This window comes from Ursus arctos, unplaced genomic scaffold (assembly GCF_023065955.2).
Source record: "Ursus arctos isolate Adak ecotype North America unplaced genomic scaffold, UrsArc2.0 scaffold_32, whole genome shotgun sequence".
Taxonomy (NCBI): domain Eukaryota; kingdom Metazoa; phylum Chordata; class Mammalia; order Carnivora; family Ursidae; genus Ursus; species Ursus arctos.
In genome coordinates, this window is record NW_026623008.1 from 5,204,958 (window position 1) to 5,225,344 (window position 20,387).

General features: G+C 57.3%; 1 protein-coding gene across 1 annotated transcript in view; it reads left to right on the forward strand.

Annotated features, from left to right (window-relative positions):
* LOC113270558 (calmodulin-binding transcription activator 1) overlaps nt 1-20,387 on the forward strand; it is a 553,286-nt gene that overhangs the window by 439,889 nt on the left and 93,010 nt on the right. Inside the window, exon 4 of the mRNA XM_044391442.3 lies at nt 9,658-9,811. Within this exon, the coding sequence (XP_044247377.2) occupies nt 9,658-9,811 (154 nt within the window). The remainder of the gene's footprint in view (nt 1-9,657; nt 9,812-20,387) is intronic.

Below are 20,387 nucleotides of genomic sequence, written 5' to 3' on the forward strand. Positions count from 1 at the left end.
CGCTTCGCCCACAATGGGCTCCATCTGTCACTCTGCACCCACTAATGCAACCCCGCGAGATCCTCTCAGGACCGATCGCAAACTTTGGGCACTTTATGGGCACTTCGCCACCCATAAAAGTTTAGTGTCATCTGCAAATGAGATTTTATTGGGCATTCCTTCCCTTAGATCATTTGTAACGACTTTAAATAAGGCCAGGCCTGGCCCCGCGCCACCGTGAGTCTCAGGGCTTCCGTGTGCGCGTCCAGAACCCTAACCACGCGCCCCACCGCACAGGTGCGCTCGGCAGCAAGGTCTTAACTGCGTGATGAAACATTCTCCACGACGGTGGTCATGCAGGATGGCTTGACCTTCTAGGGGGCATTTGGGTCAAACATTCTCAGAGGCTTCCGGAAGGTCAGGACAGGTGGCCTGCCTGGCGCCTCTTGAAGCCCGTGAGTCCTTACGTGCGTGGGCCGGGGTGGGGGGGCAGGGGGGTGGATGGTGACTCCTCTTCCCACCAGCACCACCGATGTCTGGGATGTGGCCGGGGCTGTGCCAGGCGCGGGTTTCCGCATCACCTGCGGGCTGGAGGGGGCAGCGCGGGCCGGCGGCTCAGCCAGCACGGCTCCCGGAATTCCGCACCAGGTGGAAATTGTTTAAGTCTATTCCCGCGACTGGAAAACTCTGGTAATTGTGTAATAACAACGGCAGTGGCAGCACTCGGCAATTACCCAGGGTTTTCATCTTCAGACCACTTTACCCACATTAACTAATTAAGTCTCCCAGCCTCCCTCCAAAGTGGGGAAGGGCTGCAGTCCCAGACTCCCCATGGTGCCTGCACTGGCTTAATGAGGGCAGCCCAGAGGAAGGGGCGCAGGGGCTCCCCCCGGCAGCCAGCCTCTGCCCCCATGTGGAGCAGGAGAGGAGACCCCATGTGGGCCCTAGCTGGGGAGCAGGGAGGCCGTGTGTGTCCCCAGCCACGCAGGGCAGAGGCGAGGCCTGGCTCCCAGGGACTGTGCCGCCAGCTGGTTTCACCTATTACTGGGCTCCAGAGCCCCTCTTTCTGTTCCTCCTCTCCCTCCTTTCTCTGTTTTTGGGTCTTTAGCCACCACCTACTTTGGGAACCTGGGTCTGCCCGCAGTCGCCAAGTGCTCTGTTCCTAGCTGTGCCCCGGCCCCACCTCACACCCCTGCCTGAGCACAGGGGGTGTCCCGTGGAGGCTCTTAATATGCAGACGGGGACTCTGCTGCCTCGGCCCTGCCCCGAGAAGCTCACAGACCAGCGCAAAGCCAGGACTTTCAGCCCCACCCCTATTCCCATCAGCTCCCAGTGCCCTGCCTGACCCGGCCAGGCTCCCTGGACTTGTCTGTGCCCTGGCACAGATGCTAACCGGGTAGCTGCTGCCCGGGGCACTGAGGCTGGACGCACAGTCCCCTTGGAGCCCCAGGGGCCAGGCGGAGGGGAGCTGTGGGGCTGGGTTGAGTTACAGCTTCCTGAGCACTGAAACTCTCCATCTCTGGAAGGCGTAACAATAGCACCTGTGTCCGTGGGTTGTTGAAGGGACTAAGGGAGGGATTGCCAGTGGGGCTTGACGGTGGGGTCCTGCACGCAGCTGACACTCAGAAAGCGATCTTTGCAAATAGAGGTGCCCACAGGGAGGTATGTGCTGGGGCTACAGGCACGTTCCTGCCCCCCTCCCCCGCCCCGAGGACCAGAGAGGATGTGCAGTGTGGCAATCCTGTACATGGGAGTTCTCTGCATTAGGGAAGAGAGAACTGGAATGGGGGTAGCAGCCCGCAGGAGATCTAGGCAGCTGGGCCCACCCTCCGCAGGGAGCACAGTTCTTGTGTGTCCTCCAGCCAGCACGACCCTCAGCCTGCCTGCTGGCAGCCCTCAGTGGAGAACAGAGGGGAGAGAACGGGAGCCTGCCCAGGGCCCCATGACTAGCCTCGCTTCCACTGGGGACATGGCTTTATGCAGAGCCGAGGAGAGATGCCAGGCTGCCCCGGGCAGCTGGAGCACAGGCGAGAGGATTTTTCTCTGCCTTGCAGCGTGGGGACACCCACAGCCCCGAGCTGCCTGGCGGCATCACGTATTCATTCCCTAATAAATCCTGCCCTTCTTCCTGCCGGCTTCGCACTCCTGTTTTATGGGCATCTGCCCCGCTTATGAAGCACCCAGGAAGAGGAAGGCTCTGCCTCTTACGATCAGGCTTGTGGGGCTTTCGGGATCTGCGTAAATGGTGCTCACATGACAGAGGCAATAATAGAATGGGCTTGTGGTGCGCTCGGTGCTGAGTTACTCTGTCCCGTCCCCGGGCCGTCCGTGCGCGGGCCCACCCCCGCACCCCAGCGGCAAGTGGGGAGGTGTGTGGCACTATGACACGCTATTATGACTTTCTGGGTAATGTATACATTTTCACTATCACACAGCCTCTCTCCTCCATTTTTCATGAGAACTGGCACGAGATTAATGACTGAGCCACAGAAGAAACGGAACGCCATGCCACTCTGATTTATCGACCACTTAGCGTTGATGAAGCTGCAAACAAGAGTCAAACAGATGTTGCAGCTGCATTTTTCTTTATCAAAACCAACAGCTTTTTGCATTTTTAACCACTTCTTGCGCTGCTGTCCTGCTCCTCCACAGAAGGGGGTGCTGGCTCTGGGCCTCCTCCTTCCCATGGAGCTGGGGGGACCCCCTGGCACCCAGCAGTGGACCAAATCCAGCAGTGGCCAGGAGGAGGACACGACACCCCCGAGGTTCTGCCTCTGGGCAACTCGGGGCCCCAAGGGGGGCCTCTGGTGGAGAGCTCACTGCTGCACCTTCGGTCCATTCCTGAGCCTGTTACACACCTGGGGCTGGGCTCTGCATGCAGCAGGCACAGGCTCAGCTCCGCCCTGTGGACTGCAGTGTCCCCCCACCTCCCTCATGAACCCACAGCAGATTACTGAACCCCCATTCAAATCAGCAGTGTCGGTGGCCTTGCTTGTGATCACTGGCCATGGGTCAGGCCCACACTGAGCTCCTTATGGCCTCGCCTCTCTCCCAGCCAGGTCAAAGGCAGTCATAGTCCTTCCCCATGCTAAAGGGCAGACACGGAGGCTCAGCCAGGTCAAGTCCTTGCCCACGCCGGAGCACCCGCCCCTGGGCCCTACCCTGGACCTCTTGGGAGCCGGAAGCCATACGAGCCATGGGGCTCTGACTCCAGGTTGGAAGTTGGAGCTCTCTGGGGACTGGGAGAAGGTTTAGTACCCCTTCCCAGTCTCTGCGCCACTCCCATCCACCCGTGGCTGCCACCAGCTTGGGCTTGTCTGCTGTGCCTCCTGGTCTGTTTTCCTCTTTCCTTGCTCCTACCCTCCTCTGCCTCTCCCTCTTGCCTCCAGCCCTGGCCTGAGGTCCAGTCCTCCATGGAGGGTGAGTCTGGTTCCCCCTGGGCAGGGTCTCTGCTAGGGAAGCCTGTAGGCACCCTCAGAGAGACACGGCCCTCCTCCTCCTGCCGCTCTCCCAGGCTGCTTGCTGCACCCCCTCGCCCTGGGCCCAAGGGTCCAGAAATCTGTAGTTGCCACAGGGGCTGCTGCTGATTAATCCGGATCACAAGTGCCGCTCCTGGTGCCCTGGCTGCCGCCTGCCCCGGTCACTGAGCGCCCACAGGATAGTAGCCATCCACACAGGGGAGCAGGGATGCTATCTTGACCAAAGCAGTCTCCCTCTCTCAAATTCCATCACCAGTCATTAAAAAGATTAAATGGGCAGTCACACTTCCTCCCCACTGCTGGGCCAGCATCTCCCTCCTGCCTCTCCCCACAGGACCCCAGTGGCCCAGGGCACCCAGGTCAGGAGGGATGAGCTGACGATTGAAGGGACACACAATCCCCCACCCTGGCCTCCCTTCTGCTCCAGTCTTTCCAAAAAGAAGCCCCACCCCAGGGTAGGGGGAAGAACTTTGGTCATGGTGACCAAGAACGGGAGAGCTGTGTGGACAGGGCACCAAACCAGGGTAGGGATTCCCCAGAAACTCAGTCGTCATGTGAAAGCAGCTCAAATGCCAGGTGAACCTTGAGCCGAGCCAGAGATGGTACCCGGGGGAAAGGGGGCAGTTCTTGGGCATCTGAAGCCCCGACGCCCCGGAGAGCCAAAGTACTGGGGGATGGGAGGCTATCTTCCAGTAGCTGCTGACAGTCATTTCCTTTGGCTTTGAACTCTATCAGTGGTCCCAAACTGTGTTCCAGAGAACACTAGGGTCCCAATAGGGGCTCAGGCTGATGTTCAAATAAGCTTGGAAAGCCTGTTTACTGCAACACCTATGAGGCTATCCCCCTAAGCAAGGTGCCATAAAGACTGACAAATCCTGCCATAAAGGAGCCTGTGTGCCTTTGGCAAAGCATGCCCTTTCCGGAACATTCCTAACCCCTCCTGTGCTTTTAGACATGAAAGTCCTTGGCTTATTCTCCCTAGACCTGCCTTTGTCCCCAAGGGTCAGGTGAAATAACGCCATTTGGAAAAGGTGTCTCAGGAGACCAACTAACTCTGGCCCCCAGGACACACCCTTCCACCACCTTACGCCTACGCATGCATCTCTGCCCCACAGAGTCCTGCCAGCCTGGAACTCGGTTGGCCAGCAAATCCAGACTTCACATTTTCAGATAAAAACTGGGGTGGCACTGGATCAAGGGGCCAGCTTAGCCTCCCACCAAGGGGCCAAGGGCTCCGGGACACCCCAGGGGCTGCCGCCCTACTTCCAAGAGGGTGGTCACTTCCTCTTCCTCCTCCTACTCTTGATCTGTGTGTCCCTCGGGAAGACACACGTGGGGGTCTCCTGGATGGGTGCCAAATGCTGAGTCACCGGGGAGGAGACAGCTGTCCCCAGACTGCCTCCCCCAGTGAGGTCGGCTGCCTGGCAGGCTCGTTGGCCCGTGCCCCAGGAACCGTTCAGCTGTCCCACACCCTCGACACTCAGCAGGTGCTGGCACTGGGCTTGGGGAGCCAGCCACTGAAGGAGCCTGGCCAGCAGAGCTCATACATCGGGTGGGAAAACAGCCCAAGCAGTAGTTGCTCAGACCTGAGAAATGGGGGTGAGAGCCAAACAGGAAGTGGTGAAGGGTGCTGGGACAGCAGGAGTGGGGGCACCCGTTCCATGGGGTCTCAGAGTAAGGTGTCCATGCAGAGGTGGTGGTGAGATTTGCAGGACGTGTGGAACGGAGCACGCCAGCTGGAGAAGGGCTCAGGAGAGAACAGGCAGTCTGGGAAATGGTAATGTCTGGGCAGGTGGGCCAAGGGGAGTGTGAGGCCAGGAGTGGCTCCAGAGAGAAACAGACGGTCGTCCTGTAACCATGTCAGGAATGTGAGCTTCCTTCACAGGGCCAGGGAGGCTGGCCCGAATCACAAATCATGGCTGCTGGCCTGAAACAGTGGGTGGGGAGGGAGTCCAGAGCAGAAGTGAGGAGACCCTCAGACGGTCAATGCAGCAGGGGTGAGGGCCTGGGGAGCAAGACGCGCAGAGTGGGAGGGAGGAATAACAGAGCTTGCTCGGACTGGCTGTGGAGGGAGAAGGAGTGAGAAGAAAGAAGGACGTGCACAGCTGGGGGAGGGCAGAGCCTGGGTGGGCCGAGTTGGCCATGAGGACATCGGGCTCAGCCCTGCGAGCTAGGGGTCCTTTGGAAGCCCCAACAAGGGCAGTCAACGGGCAGTGGGACAGGTGAGCCTGAGCCAAGCAGAGAGGTGGGGCTGGGGAGAGAAAGCTGGAATCCTCGCCATACGATGGTTGTAAGGCCACCAAGCTTCATGAGGTCACTAAGAAAGGAGAGGGACAAGGACCCCGCTGGGAGGTGTAGAGGAAGGGGCGTCTCCGTGCTCTCAGAGGAAAATCAGGACAGAGGGGCTGCCACAGAGAGGGAGTGTGTTTTAAGTGGCTAAACTGCCTGCTAGCTTCACTCTGGTCATTCTGTCGGAAAAATGTCAGAGTTTGGTCTGGTTTGGGGTCTGGTCTCGTGGTGCGTGGGAGTTAGAAGAGCAGGACTTCTTCCAGACCAGATGGGACTTCACACCTCTCAGGAGCCCTGTGGGGGCTGTTTCCACCTGCACAGGAGGAGCTCAAAGCATCAGACGGAAGGGATGGGATCACCTAGTCCGTTGCGCTTTCCAAAAGTTTCTAGAACGTCTCTGAGACTCTTACTTATCCTCAGCCACAGCCCACCCCCATAGGGCTCCCTTCCCCAGGCCCTGTTAGACCAGACCTGGGTCGTAAACCCCAGAGAAACATGCAAGCAGCCCAGGGAAGGCAAAGGCAAGCTGGCTCCACAACCATCCAGAATCTGGAGTCCCAGCGGGTCTGCAGGGGTGCGTCCTCAACCGTGTCCCCCCGAGCTGGGCACAGGCGAGCGCCTCTCCAGCCCACTGTGTGCAGCCAGCAGAGCAGCCTTCAGCCAGGATCTGACACCGTTATGAGCGCTCCACGAAGCTGATGCATTGGGACTCTCTGGCTAATATATTTTTCTGCCAAAAACACCCAATAAAATGTACAACTAATGAATAAAATCGCCACGTTGCCAAGAAGTGATGTGTGCCCCAAATTTCCAAAAATACTTCAATCACTCTGTGTCTTAAAACCAGCCCCAGCCAGGTAGTCATTGCTTGAAATTCAGCTCAGGAGTTTCAGCCACGGGATCCCCAGACCCTCGGAGGGAGTGTGTGCTGAAGACACAGACCATGATGCTGTCTGCTCCTGCAGCTCTGGACCCCAAGCCGAGCTCCTTGACCCTTCAGGGGCTGGCACCTTCTCCCCAGCTGTATCAAGGCCACCGAGCAGCACAGGCCCAGAGCGAAGCCTCCACGTTGGGCATATTCCCGGATTCAACACGAACAGTGGTGGATCGAGAATCCCTAAGTCAGTAGTTACAGATGTGGGGTGCACAGACCACTGGATCTGTGAACCCCTGAAATGCAGTGTCACTGTGCCTTGGGTAGTATTTGAAGCTGGGCGTGGAATACCCACCACATTCATCAAATTCTCAAAGAAGCCTTTGACCCAGAAAAGGTTAAGGACTAGCCTTGCCTCTTAACCTCCTAGGAACACGTTTTCAGAAAGACTTCTCTGCCCTTTGTAGACCCAGAAAACTGAAGACAGGTGTCGGTGGAACACAAGCCTGGGAAGCCCGAGGATGGGAGTCCTGAGACAGCCTAATTCAATTCTATAAACACGAAATGAGCAGTGGTCACTGCCAGACACTGTCCCTGTGGTTGAGGAGTTCAAGGAGGCGGAGGGCCACCGACTGTGAAGACACAAACCTCCATCCTGCTATGGTGGATGTATGGAGGGCCAGGTATCAGGGAACACTTCCTGGAGGAGGAGGCAATCCTTGTGCCTGTCCTCAGAGAATAGATGGAAGCTGGTTATGCAGAAATGCAGCTAGGCCCTGAAGAAGGGACAGAGCTTCCTGAAACTGTGGGTGCATGGTGAATGTGGCCCTTTGCTCCCCAAAATCCCGCCTGCCCTCCCACCGCCTCGGCCCCCCACAGCCTCCCCAAGCACCCAGGCTGAGCTCAGTGGGGCCATGGGGCAGAAAGCTGCAGCCCTCTCATCTCCCAGGCGGCTGGCATCCTGGCTTCCTACCGCAGGGCAGGGCCTGGCTCCTTCTCTGGGGCTGGGGCTGGAATCAGAGGAAGCTCCCAGGGGGCCTGGGGGGGCCTGCAGCCCTTTGATCCTTCCTCATCTTGCTCAGCGGCTGGTGCTGCCGCCTGGCCAGGCACTGGCTCAGGCAGGAGCCCCCGGCCCAGACTCAAACCTGGGGAGGCCAGTGTGTCTGTAGGAAGAACATAGGGCAGGGACTTGGGTGTTATCACCCCATTTCTCCTTGGCTCCCCCATCCACACGTTGAGTATAACATATCTACCCAACCCACCTGCCTCTTGGGCGTATTATAAGGATAAAGTGAAATGTGAGATGGGAAAGCACTTAGACCAAGCAAAAAAGAGGCCACCAGATGTCTTGGCAGGCCCTGAATTTGGAGTCCGAACCCTGGCTTCCAGCCCAGGCTCTGTCCCCCGCCACACGGCTTTGCCGCAGTCTGCCGGTTCTAGACGGAGGGTGCCCCGCGCAGCCCTGCCCGGCCCAGCCCGGCCGGCCTCCCCACCTAGCACTGGCGCCACCGGAGATAATGGCTGGAAAGTGCTCCGAGAAGAATAAAGTACTGTGCCGATGTCAGGGATTATCAGTATTATTAAGGAGCGTGATTACCGCAATCCAGAAAAGCTGCCATTAACGAGAAGGCTCCTGTTCGCGTTGATTTAATTTCCTGGTTAACTGAGCGTTGGCAAGAAAAAAAAACTCTGTGTTTCAACCCTTATTGAAAATCTTTTTAAATTATGCCAGTCTACTTTCTTGCACTGGTCATGGCGTAGTCTTGGGTCTTTATTTATGAATGCATTGATTGAGTCACATAGTCATTTATTACTCTTGCTCTGACCATATCCCAAAAGGCAACTATAGGCCCAGCCTCCTCCGTGCGGGGGGTCCTCGCGCCCTCCCAGGACTTGCCAGCGGATATCACTCAGAAAAAGCAGAGGACGCAGGTCTGGGGAAAAGCCTGGGGTGGAGCCTTCTAACTGGTCGCACCCCAGCTCCCTGGGGCAGGTTAATATATTGCCCTAGGTTTCCCTATGGTTTAAGCAGTCCTTTCTGATTGGGGTAGGTGTTTCTGGATTTACCCAGATGCACTCTAAAGTGTTATGATTGGGTTTGGGCGGGGGGAGTCTTGTTTTATTTTTTTTAACAAACTTGTCAGGCCTGATGTGGCCAAGCAAATGGTCTTGCGTTCTGGAGGGCCACAGAAAGCCATGGAAGGCCCGTGGTCTTGGCAGGGAAGCTGCTGTCCCACCAGATCCTCTTGGTAGGTCGCTATCAGAGTTGGTGGTGGGCAGAAAGTCTCAGAGGGCGTTTTGAAGTGATTCTCATGGGAAGAATCCCATGAGAACCCATTTCCATAGAACCATCTGGGGACAAAATGAGGTCTTCACACAGTTCTTCCTGTTCTAAAGGCTTCCCAGGAGGAGTGTCCAGAGGCTCTGAGCGATAGCTTCCTCTCGGGTGTTGCTCGAAGTGACACACTAATGGGGCTGTTTGTCCAGGGAGAAGCCCACAGGCTGATGGACGGAGGGATGTCCAGCCCTTAGAAGTGGGGTGCCTTAAACTCTGGGAACTCCATTTCCCCCGGGGAGGAAGGAGGTGATGACGTCTGCGTGGGAGACGTCCAGCGAGCTGTGATGAGGGACTGCATGGAGCAGGGCCAGAGCTCCTGGGCAGCTGTTGGCATGAAGTCCTGGATGTCAGACTAGCAATATGTCCAGCCTCCTGTGTGGTCCTTGGTTACACACACATCAGCCCATGTGGTTCTCAGTTGGGGGTGATTTTGTCCCTCGGGGACAATGGGTGATGGCTGGAGACACTTCTAGTTGTCACAACTGGGGAGGGGGCAGGGTTTACTAGCATCCTGTGGGCAGAAGCCAGTGCCCAGGGCAGCCCCAGAACCAGAGAATGATCTGGTTCCGGATGCCAGCAGTGCCAAGGTTGAGAAAGCTTGGTGTAGGGACGCCCAGCCTGTCTGCACCTGCTGGGAGGTCCCCTTGGGTGGGCTCCATGCCTCCCTCATGCTGCCAGTCTCTGTACTCTCCCTGCAGAACCCCGACATCGTCCTGGTGCACTATCTGAACGTCCCGGCCATCGAGGACTGCGGTAAGCCATGCGGCCCCATCCTCTGCTCCATCAACACCGACAAGAAGGAGTGGGCGAAATGGACGAAAGAAGAGCTCATCGGGCAGCTGAAACCCATGTGTGAGTAGTCCTGGCCCACCCAACCCGGGGTCCCGCGCCGGAGGCCAGGCCAGCACCATGCTGGTGGGTCAGAGGTCCTCTGTGGCCATCCTACTCGGACAATAGTGACCGTAGCTTCTCTAAGGGTCACTCCCACCGTGCTCTCACTTGATCCTCTGAGCACCCTACATGGTAGCCAGGGCACAGAACATCAGGAACCGCAGGCCCATGTTGCAGATGACAACACTGAGGTTCAGAAGCACGAGGCCATGTCAGTGAGGAGCGGAGCCAAGAGAGCCCAGCACCGCTCTCTCGTGGGCCGCAGACAGGAGGGCAGTCGCAGTCTGGGGACAGTGAGGCCTGGAGACAGAGGAGGGGCTGGCCAGAGCTGGCCTGCCTCCAGCCCCCAGCCCATCTGCTCCTGGACGCGGGGCTTGCTCCAGCCCTGGCTCCCAGACTGGGCGGAATGGAGATGACCAGAATTAGCTGGATTTCATTTTGCCGGCAAAGAGATGCTCTCTGAAGCATCTCAGGTGCACATCGCGGAATGCAGGATGCTGAGTGAGTCTGGAGAGCTGGGCACAGCTAGTGCCTCGTTTCCGCGGGCAGCCGCTGGGGCTCTCGGTGGCCTCTCCTGCCGCCTGGACTCAGGAAGGACAGACACAGGTCTGCCAGACCCGAGAAGACCCATCCAGTGCGCAGGGCCCAGGGTTCCAGAACATTGATCGCTGAGGCTCAGTGCAAAGACGCGTCATCATATAGAACCTCAGAGAAGGAGTCCCCGGGCCCCTCAGAGCCCATGCCGCCCTTGGAAGCGGAGCTGCAGGGAAAAAGCCAATGGGCACCATATACAGACAGCAGCTAAAATGTCCTTTCCTGAGGGACCATAAGTGTCCTCTCACTGGTAGTATCCAAGCTGAGGCCTGATGGTACCCGCAGTGACCAGCTCATCCTGAGAGTCCCTCGGTGCTCAGATGGGGGATTACCACCCATTCTCAAGGTTGGGCTTAGGGACAGGAAGGAAAGAGGGGTCTGGATGGGGAGGGAGACCCCCAGTAGGCCAATGGCCTGGCCGCCCAGGGGCTGGGCCTGAGACTGAGCCATCTTCTTGAGCCAGGTGCTGGCGGGGAGCACCAGTGATCTTGGCCTCACTGCTCCTGCTGCCAGGAATCTAGAACCAGGAGGCCCGGGGTGGGGGGGATGGGGTTCCAGGCTCAGGCTGTGTCCCGTGGAATCCTCCTTCACTGCGGGGTATGACACGCCCATCTGGTTTAAACCTCCCAGTGTCCCCAGGGTGGATCGCTCTCCCCTGTCCTCATCTGCTTACCCCACCTCATCCCTCTGCCCTCAGCAGACACCTCAGCTCTTCTGCAGGCCCTGCCCCACTATGGGCTTCACACTGCCCCCCCACCCCGCCCAGCTTCCCAGAACCTGCAGGGAGACATCGGACCAAAATTCGCCTCCCATGCTTCACCAGAGGGGGGCCCCCTACCCTCTGCAGTACTCTGCAGAGCACCCAGAAACTTGGAAGACATTGCAGCTAATCCCCAGGAATCTTGCCTGTGCCCCGCCATTCCTTAGGGCCCTGTACAGTGCTGGGCACATACACATTTGTAGGATGGTTGAATGGAAAGCGTCTGGGCCCAGCTTTGGTCCACTCCCCACAGGGACCTGAGTAATTGACAAAGGCCCCCAGTGTCCAGGCCCTGGGAGCCAGGGCTGCTTGGTGGTCCCCTCCACGGCCACCCTAGGGGCCTGGGGAGCCAGGGCAGTGGCGCCAGGGGTCCTGGTCTCAGACTGGCCTGCCCACCCCTTCCAATTCAGTACCGAGGTGGGGTCTAAATGGGCAAGACTCGTATTTCTGTGTGACCTCAGGCCAGTCGCTCACCCTCTGCACCCCAGCCCCCTTCCGTAAGGTGAAAGAGCAAGTCCAGAGTCTCTGCACCAAGATCATAGCACCCAGGCAGCTCCTGCAGGCCCAGCGCAGCTCCTGGGCCTACAGACCTGGCTCCGAAGCGCAGGGCCACGACCTCATCCCATTCCTGAGGAGCTTCTGGAGACCATGGAAGCCAGAGGTTAGCCCGGAGGCAAAGATGCCTTTCATGGTGGCCACCGTGGTCAGAGCCTCAGGCCTGTGTCCTCCCAGATGCCGCGTAAGCGCACCCAGAGGGCCCTTCTCCTGGAAGCCACCCCATGGCCACTGTCCTCATTCTTGTATTCTGTCTGCTCCCTTTTTCTCTCCTCCTCGCCTCTACCTCTCCACGCAGGAGCCTCCCCGTGTCAGACAGGAATGCCACCTCCCTAGGGGCAAGGGGATTAAGCTCCAGGAACTCTTGGGGGTGTCATCCAGACCTGAGTCAGCCTCTGAGGCTCACCTGGAGGAAACTGTGAATGCCTGCTCAAAAGTCTGCAGTGCATTGAGAAAATTATGTAAAACTCCAACAAACTCCCCATAAATCTAGTAACACTTGGCTCACTGGTGTGTCTGGGGGCGGGGAGCATGCAGGTACTGAGTGTGCACGTGTGTGCGTGGCCCTGGTTAGAGGCGCGCAGCCTGGAAGTCAGGCTCCAGTGGGAGCTTTGGTGCAATGAGTCCTGGCGCACACACAGGGCACCAGCCAACCGTGTTCAGGGAGAGCAGAGGTGTGCGGGGAGCCAAGAAGGCATCAGATTTGGTTCCAAAATCAGGCGTGCCACCCAATGCTGGAGCCAAACACATTAGCTTCATCACGTTTTCACATAAATCACATTCCTTCAAAGACTTCACAGTTTGATTTCCTGATGTTTCCAAATTTCTCTGCCCTACAGCAGAGTTGTCAGTGGTTTAATCAAAATGTTGTGCTTATCGGTGGTGAAGGAAACTCGGATCCACAGCCTTCGCCTCACCTGTTGCACGATGGGGGACTCCTTGTTTCTGAGCCTGGGGAATCTCCCAAAGGCTGGCTTCTAAGCCGAATTGATTCTGAGAACCCTATGTTGAGACCACTTGGTCTCACAGGGGCCTCCCTTCAATCTGCCATCTGAGGGATGCCTCTTACAAAACTAAAAAAAAAAAAAAAGAAGACAGGGAAAAATTAAGATATCTGGTAGGAATTCCCAGTGTGTTTCCAAAGATGCTTCCTATCTTTTGCAGTCCCTTCCTTGGCAGTTAGAATATGGGTGCTGCTGTGACAAAGACCAAAAGAACAGTGGCTTTAATAAAAGAGAAGGATATTTCATGCTCGCATAGTAGTTCAAGGCTGACATGGCAGCCCCACAGTGTCAGGGATCAGCCACCTGGGCTCCTTGCAGCTCTTTGCTCTGCCATCCCTAGGGCACTGCTCTCTTTTTTGTGGTCCAAAATGGCTGCTCTAGCTCCTACCATTGCAACTGCATGCCAACCAGTGGGAAGCAGGGAAGACAATGTGGAGGGCAGGCTTCTTCTTTCCAAGAACAGAGCCCAGAGGTTGTACACAATAGTTCCACTCCTATGTCATGGGGCAGAATTTGGTCATATGGTTACCCTTGGTTGCAAAGGAGTCTGGGAAGTGTAGTTTCATGCTAAGCACTACCATCCTAACATACTTTGTGGAATAGGGTTCTGCGTGTAAGTCGTTCAGAGCTGAGTGGAGCTGAGCTCAGCCTGGGGTGTCCCTGTGGGGTCTCAACTGAGAATCACTTGTCTTAGGTCAAGGCCTGAGAATGATTGCCTTAGGCCCCATCTGAGCATTGGAGTTTATAGAATTCTAGTGAATGTGACCTACAGCTCAGTAAATCTCATCCTGGAAATTCTGGGGTCTGTTCCAGTGCAACTGGTCTGAGAGTACCAGCTTTGGACCAGCCAACCGCCATAGTGTGTGAGCAAGGGACAGGGCAGGTGGGGTTCTGCCGGCCCCGGGTCAACTTTGAGTGGAGAAGAATGCCAGGGAGCCCTGTGCTGCAGTCCTGCTGGCCTGGTGGAAAACGTGGTTAGTGTTCCTTGGCTGCTTGGAACCACAGTGGCTCTGAACCACTGTGCCCTGGACCTTCCACTCTTGGCTTTACTTGAGCCTGCAGGAAGTCAGATAGGGCCCTTGGAGGGATCCCCTCCTCTGAGCATCTGTGGCTTTCTGCCTGGCCCCTTTCCTTGGCAGCCTGGGAGGGGACAGGCATGCCAGCCACTTCCCAGCTAGCAGGAGATGAGGTGATGCCATCCAGAGTGAGGGATGAGGGCATGAATTTGAAGCTGTGCTCACAGCCCTTCCCCCAGCTGTCCTGCCCAGGGACTGGCCAGGTGGCCCTGCATCGCCGAGCGAGGCCGGGCCATCCTGCAGACCTCCATGGTACCAGAGATCATCAGGCGGCTCCACCAGCCCCCTCTGGGCTTGGCTCTACTCAGACTGCCTTCCCAGGGTCCCGAGACCTGTGGGTGAGAAAAGAGGAGGGCTGGCTGGGGAGCCTGTGTAGCTCCAGGGCCTGCACCCACACGTGTGCAGTGAGGCCAGGGTGCCTGGAGACAGGGAACTTCACATTGCTGGAAGTAGCTGATGTGGCAGAGTGGCTGGAGGGGAGCCAGCTCATCAGCAGGCACCCTCGTCTCCCAGGAGCTCCTCAGCCACCCCCATTTGAAGCCAATGGAACCCTCAGTGTCCAGAGCCCCCACCCCTTTCTCCACCTGTCTGAGCCACCCAGCCCCTGCAGCACCCAAGGCTTGCTCGTATAGTCAATACATCTGTTGTTTTCTCATAATTTTCCAGACAAAGACCAAAGATCCAGTAAGAGGGGCGGTGTTTATTTGTTTTGCTTTTTTGCTTAGATTGTAATCCTGGTGATTATAGAATATCAAGAAGTAGAATCAACAAAGGCTTTCCTTTCCGGCCCCGCACGGAACCCGTTCCTGGTCCATTAGCGCCACCTGGTGGCCAAGAGCAGCAGAGCAGCTCAGCGGTGTGAGCCCTCCGCAGGAGCCAGGCTCTCTCCTTGGCTCGTGCCTGGGGGACGTGAGGCACTGCGCTACCCCTGCCTGTGAATCTGGGGTCTGGGTTGTGGTGGGAGGCCGTCAGGGGCCTGCTGTGTGATTCTGGAGCCCTGGGCTGGGGTTGGGGCTGGAACAAGCAGAAGAGGGCCCCAGGGAGAGGCACATTACAGCCTTTCCTCTCTGACTCAGTCTATCCTGATCAGACATCAGCCGGCTGGTGCAAGACCAAGGGGCTGGCAGTGCCAGCGTGACAAGGAAGGCATCTCCCAAGTCTTGGCCAGAGTGTGTGGGTGGTAAGAGGCAGTTAGCAAAGCAGTCACAGAAGCGCTGCCCCCACGTGGCTACAGGCAGGGGCACGAAGATGGGTGGGGGAGGGGGGACAGCCAGGCGAAAGGGACTCTGCTGTAAGAACGGGTTAGAGGGTTTCTTTCTGGTGAGAAATGTTCACTTGGAAGCACTTTCCAGTGTCCTCTTCTCTGAAGTTACACTCGGGACAGGAGCAAGGGACCTGGAGTCAGGAACGAGCTTGGGCATGGCCGGGCAGCCCCCCACTGGGGCTCAGGGGAGCCAGAGCAGCTGTGGTTCCCCACCCAGCGCTCCGAGGCCCACAAAGCCTGGGCAGAGATGTTGGCTCAGTGCCAGGAGCCGTGGTCGACATTGAAATGGCCTGGGCAGATTGATCAAAGGCAGGCCCCTGGCCCACCAGCCACCCAGCCCCTAAGGCTTTCTGATTCCACAGGTCTGGATAAGATTCTCATGCTTTTTGAGGGATCCCAGCCTAAATCAAGCTCAGGCAAGAGGCTCACCACAAGCCCTGTCGTGGAGATCAGGGTCAGCACCCTTCTGGGGCCACAGGCCTCTTTGAGCATCAGATGGTATTCTGATCCACGTGGGAGGGAAGCAGGCACTGGAGGCAGAACCGATCTCGAGCATTCACCAGGAGTCGGGTGTGTAATTGGCCCTGTGAAGTCTTTCCATAGACTCTGGGTTAAGATATGCTACCCTAGAAGTTTCCTTGGGCTAAAAGTTTCGTGTTAGAGCCAGGCACATAATGGGGTCTTGCAGACATTACTGACTTGAACTCGTGAGAAACACTGTGTACCATGAAGAGGAGCATATCTGCGTCCTCATGGCAGGCCCAGGGCCCAGGGCGGCAGCATTGCCCCTAAGAGCAGAGGCACTCGTCAGCGGCTGGAACCTGTGAGAGCCGGAAGGTTCCGCCCTGCTCCCTGCCTTGGTCCGCAGGATGTGGAGTCACTGGGGGAGGTGAAGACAGTACAGAAGGGCCCAGAGAAGATTTTCCTGCCCGTTTTGCTTGTCCCTGTGGTTAGGAGCTGCTGGCACGGGGAGCAGGCAGAGTGGGCCCCTTACGTCCCCAGCTTCTGCCAGCACACCTTCCTGGAACCTCCCACCCTGGCACAGAGGAAAGCAGGCGGTGGGCATCAGAGGCAAGTCAGCTCGGGCTGTCTTCCTTTCCCTGCTCAGAGGACCTGGCTTGCTTTGCAAATGCGCTCCCTCAGGCTAAATTGTATGTGGCTGATCTGGCCCCCAAGTAGGAAAACTGAAAGAGAAATACTTCTTTTGATTTCCTGTCTCTCGCTGGCTGCCTGGGCACCGCGCAGCCCCTGCTGTTACGGAATGCCCAGCTCTGTCTTAACCATCCCCTAACTCAATGTGCTCTGATGGAGTGCATCCCCGGGCCACTGTGGACACCCAAGCCCCACCCACACCCCGTGCCTGACTGCCACCCAGAGCTGACATAGTCTTTGCTCAGTGCTGGGGGTGGTTTTGTTAAACTTCGAATCATTGCCAAAATTAAAATCTCCAGACTTTCAGCTTCTCTTGGAATATCGAAGGTTCTGGCCCACACACTGAGGAGCCCAGAGGCAGCTACCTCAGTGCCCCCTGCCTCCCAGCATGTAGGTACCACCTCCAAACCCAAGGAGGAGGCGTCCGATTCCAGGATCCTTACAAGCCCAGAGGCTCAAAAGAAGCAAGATGGCAACTGTCCAGAACCCCATGGGGCCCCCTGCCCCCACTGCCAGGGGCCTGGAGGGGCTGCTCAGAGAGAGGTCCCTCCTGCCGTCTCTGCTGCTGAGTGGGGCCTGGGGAGATGGTCTGCCTTTAAGCCTGAACAGGAGAGAAGAAGATTCCAGAGCCCACGTGGCTCCCCAGATGTAGGACGACTGCTGGAGCTTCTCTCCCAGCCAAGGCCAGCTGAGCTTTCGACATCACTAGACAACCAGAGCTCCGAGCACATTCACATTCTTACTAGGACGCAAAGAATTCGCTGCCTCAGCAACGGCGCCACTTAGCAAACCGGGAGGAGATTCCGAGAGCCTCCATCCAGCCAACTCTACGGTGCCTCGTCCTGGGCCCGCTTAGCAGGCAAACACCCAGCCGAGGCAGCTTCGTGTGTCACTGCACCGCTAGGAGATGGCCTGGGAGGCCAGGTGCCTGGCACGGGGAGTCCGTGCCTATACGGCCTGGACAGCCCGGATGGGCTCCCCGCTGGGAGGGTCCCTTCCCTGCCCCTCACCCTCCAGGTCCCAGGCCCCTCCCACCTAGAAGAAGTGCTCCTTTCTCAGGCTCTCAGCCTTTCTTCACCACATGTTTACCATTGGAACAAGGTGGATCCCCCCAAGACGATGATGCCCCATGTCCCCAGACTTCCAGAACCAGTAACTACAAGCTCATTGGGGACCCAGCACTTGCGTCCCTGTGCACACACACCGTTCTATCCCCACTCAGCCTCTGCACTCCTCCAAGTGAGATTTCTGGAAATGTTGTCCTCGGGACCCGTAGGAGAACAGAATTGAGGATGTGATGGGGAAACGGAATAGCGTGTGGGTGTCTGGATATGAGAACTCAAATCCAATGAAAATTTTATCCAGTTGAACCCAGAAATCAGAAACAGGGCCTTTATTCCTGTCAACAAGAACACGGTCAAGATGAAACTGGTGGCTGCTGGTCCCCGTTGACCTTGTTGCCATGGAGACAGCCTTCGTGTCAACAACTCACAGGATCCAACCGGGCTCATTCACGCAAGAGGCACGTGGCGGGCCCCCTCCAGCCTGCCTCCATCACATGGTTCCTAGGTGGGGTGCCCACAGGTCTCAGGGTTGCCCGGGAGCGCCCAGGTCGCACCGTGGTGCAGCCAGGTGATCACAGCGCCCCCGTCAGTCTCCCAAGGTGACCGGTCTGGACAGCAGGTCACATGGCCACCCTATTTATAGGTCGTGACTGAGTGTTGAGGACCTGAGCAGAAGTCCTGGATGAGTCCAGGCTGATGGGGAAGGAGAAAGGAACCCGCCCTACCCCCCACAGGCCTCATGTTTGGCGGGGGGAGAGGGGAAGTGATCATCTTTGTCACCAATATTCCACGTGTCACCTGCTTGTCACGGCACAGAGAACTCTCTCGTGCAGAGAAAGCCAAATGTCGGTTCCAGCAGACACTGCCTGTATGGTTACTATAGTGACTTAAGCTCCAGCCAGCATGCCCTGTCATGGGCAGAGAGGGACAGGCAGCTAGCTGTCACCAGCCTTCTAGAGCCACCGTGGGGCAAGCGGGGACCTTTCCAAGCTCTTCTTTCTGACTCTGTCCAGCTCCTCTCCAAACTGTTCCAGGCACGATGTTTTAGAACAGAAAGGGGGTCTGGTTCCGGGTCTTAGGCTCTGGTCTGCCTCAGAGCTCCTATGGACACCATCAAATCAGAATCCTGGGGGTGGGCCCCACTATCTGTCTCTAAAGTCCCTTGGGGAGCATGCAGTCAGGAGAAGCACCCATTTTACACATGAGCAAACTGAGGCCAAGAGAAATCAAAGAGCCTCCCGAGATCACATGTGAGTGAGGAAAAGAGCTGCAGAATCTCACCCCTGACCTCAGGCCAGCGTGTCCCCCCAGCCTGGCCCCGCCTCCCCCAGCTCTTCTTCCCATACAGCTAGCTGGGACATTGAGCTGAGAAACCCTACCCTAAGTTCCGCCGCTGCTTAGGATAGCCATGGTGGGAAGGGACATTTGTGGCTTCTGCAGGCACCCAAGAGGAGGCCACCTCTGGGCCCCTGGTCTCTGACTCAGTAGGTCTCCTCCCCACCCCACCCCCGATGACTGGAAAGCCAGGTGAGGAAGACCTGTCCCCAAACCCTGCCCCCACCTTCTCTGGGAGGAAGCTTTCTTTGAGTTCCCTGTCTTTTGTAGAAATTTCCCCTAAGTACACCCAAGTCTGCCAAGAGAACCAAGGCCAAGCAGGCCTCTGGGGACCCTGGCAGCCCAGGTGTGGACCCTGGGACGAGCTCCTCACACAGACCTTCCTCCCTGTCTTGCTGGCATCCAATCTTCTAAGAGCAGGTCTGTGGCAAGTCCTGCCTCCCACTTCCTGCCCTGGGTTGGTGGCCCTGCCTGGCTGCCCGCCCGGCCCTTCTGAGGCAGCTGGCACCCTCCATGGTCAGGATGGGCAAGGGGCTGGGGGACACCACCCAGCCCAGCCCAGCCCCAGGTTCAAGGGTCCCCTGCATGGTCACCACCCAGGAAACCAGACAGCCTGTCCCTCAGAAATGAAGTGAGTCCAGCTGTGAGTGGAAGGAACTCTCAGCCTCCTGATGGGGTAGCTCTCCCTCCTCTGCCCACTAATTAACCTTCCATCCCTTCCTGGGTCTCTGGCGGGCTGTGGGCTGGGGAGGCCCTGGCAGGCAGGTGGCTTAGTGGGAAGAGCTAGACTCTGAAACCCCTTGACACCCCCACTCACCTGCTGTGTGACCTTAGGCAAGTCACATAACTTTCCTGACGTGGTCCTCACATTAATGGAATGGGACGATAATTCTTCTTCAAAGGATTGTTGAGGGATTAGAGACATCGTCTCTAGACCAGTGGGTCTCACACTTGAGCCAGCATCAAATCCCCTGGAGGGCTTGTTAGGACCCAGATCGGAGCTCCATGGACGGAATTTCTTGGTCGGTCTGGATAGGCTGTGGGGGTGTCCATGTCTTATCAGGATCCCAGGTGGTTATACTGCTTCTGGGACCCCAGTCTAAGAACCACTTCCCAAAGCCCCATCCACTGGAAATGCTCCAGAGGGGACAGATAATATTTGTAATATAGTCAACAAATAAAGAACCCAGCACAGTGCCAGGTTCTGGAACGTCCCTGATCTCAGGGCCTCTAGAATGTGCACACACACACACACATGCACACACACACACGTGCACACCAAGTGTGCAGTGCACAGGGCGGGTGGCTCTCTCCAGGGGCTTCCAGGGCTCCAGCCGGTAAGGCCGGGGAGGGGGAAAGCGGAGTCTGCCTGGGCCTCCATGACAGAATAGCACAGACCAGGGACTTTCCACCATGGGAATTAATCTCCATGTGCACACACACTCCCCGTGTCTCTTCCTCTTCTTACAAGGACACGAGTCCTGTTGGATCACGACCCCACCCTTATGACCTCATTTAACCTGGCACCTCCTGAAAGGCCCTATCTCCAGACACAGTCACCTTGGGGTTAGGGCCTCAACCTAAGAATTTGGGGGCACACAATTCTGTCCATACGGGGGGTGACAGGGAAGTCCACCTGGGCTCAGGCCTAGCCTGCCTTGCCAAATCTCCCCCAACCCCAGCCCTGCTACCACCACAGAGCTGGACCCGAGAAACCATAACCTAGCCCCAGG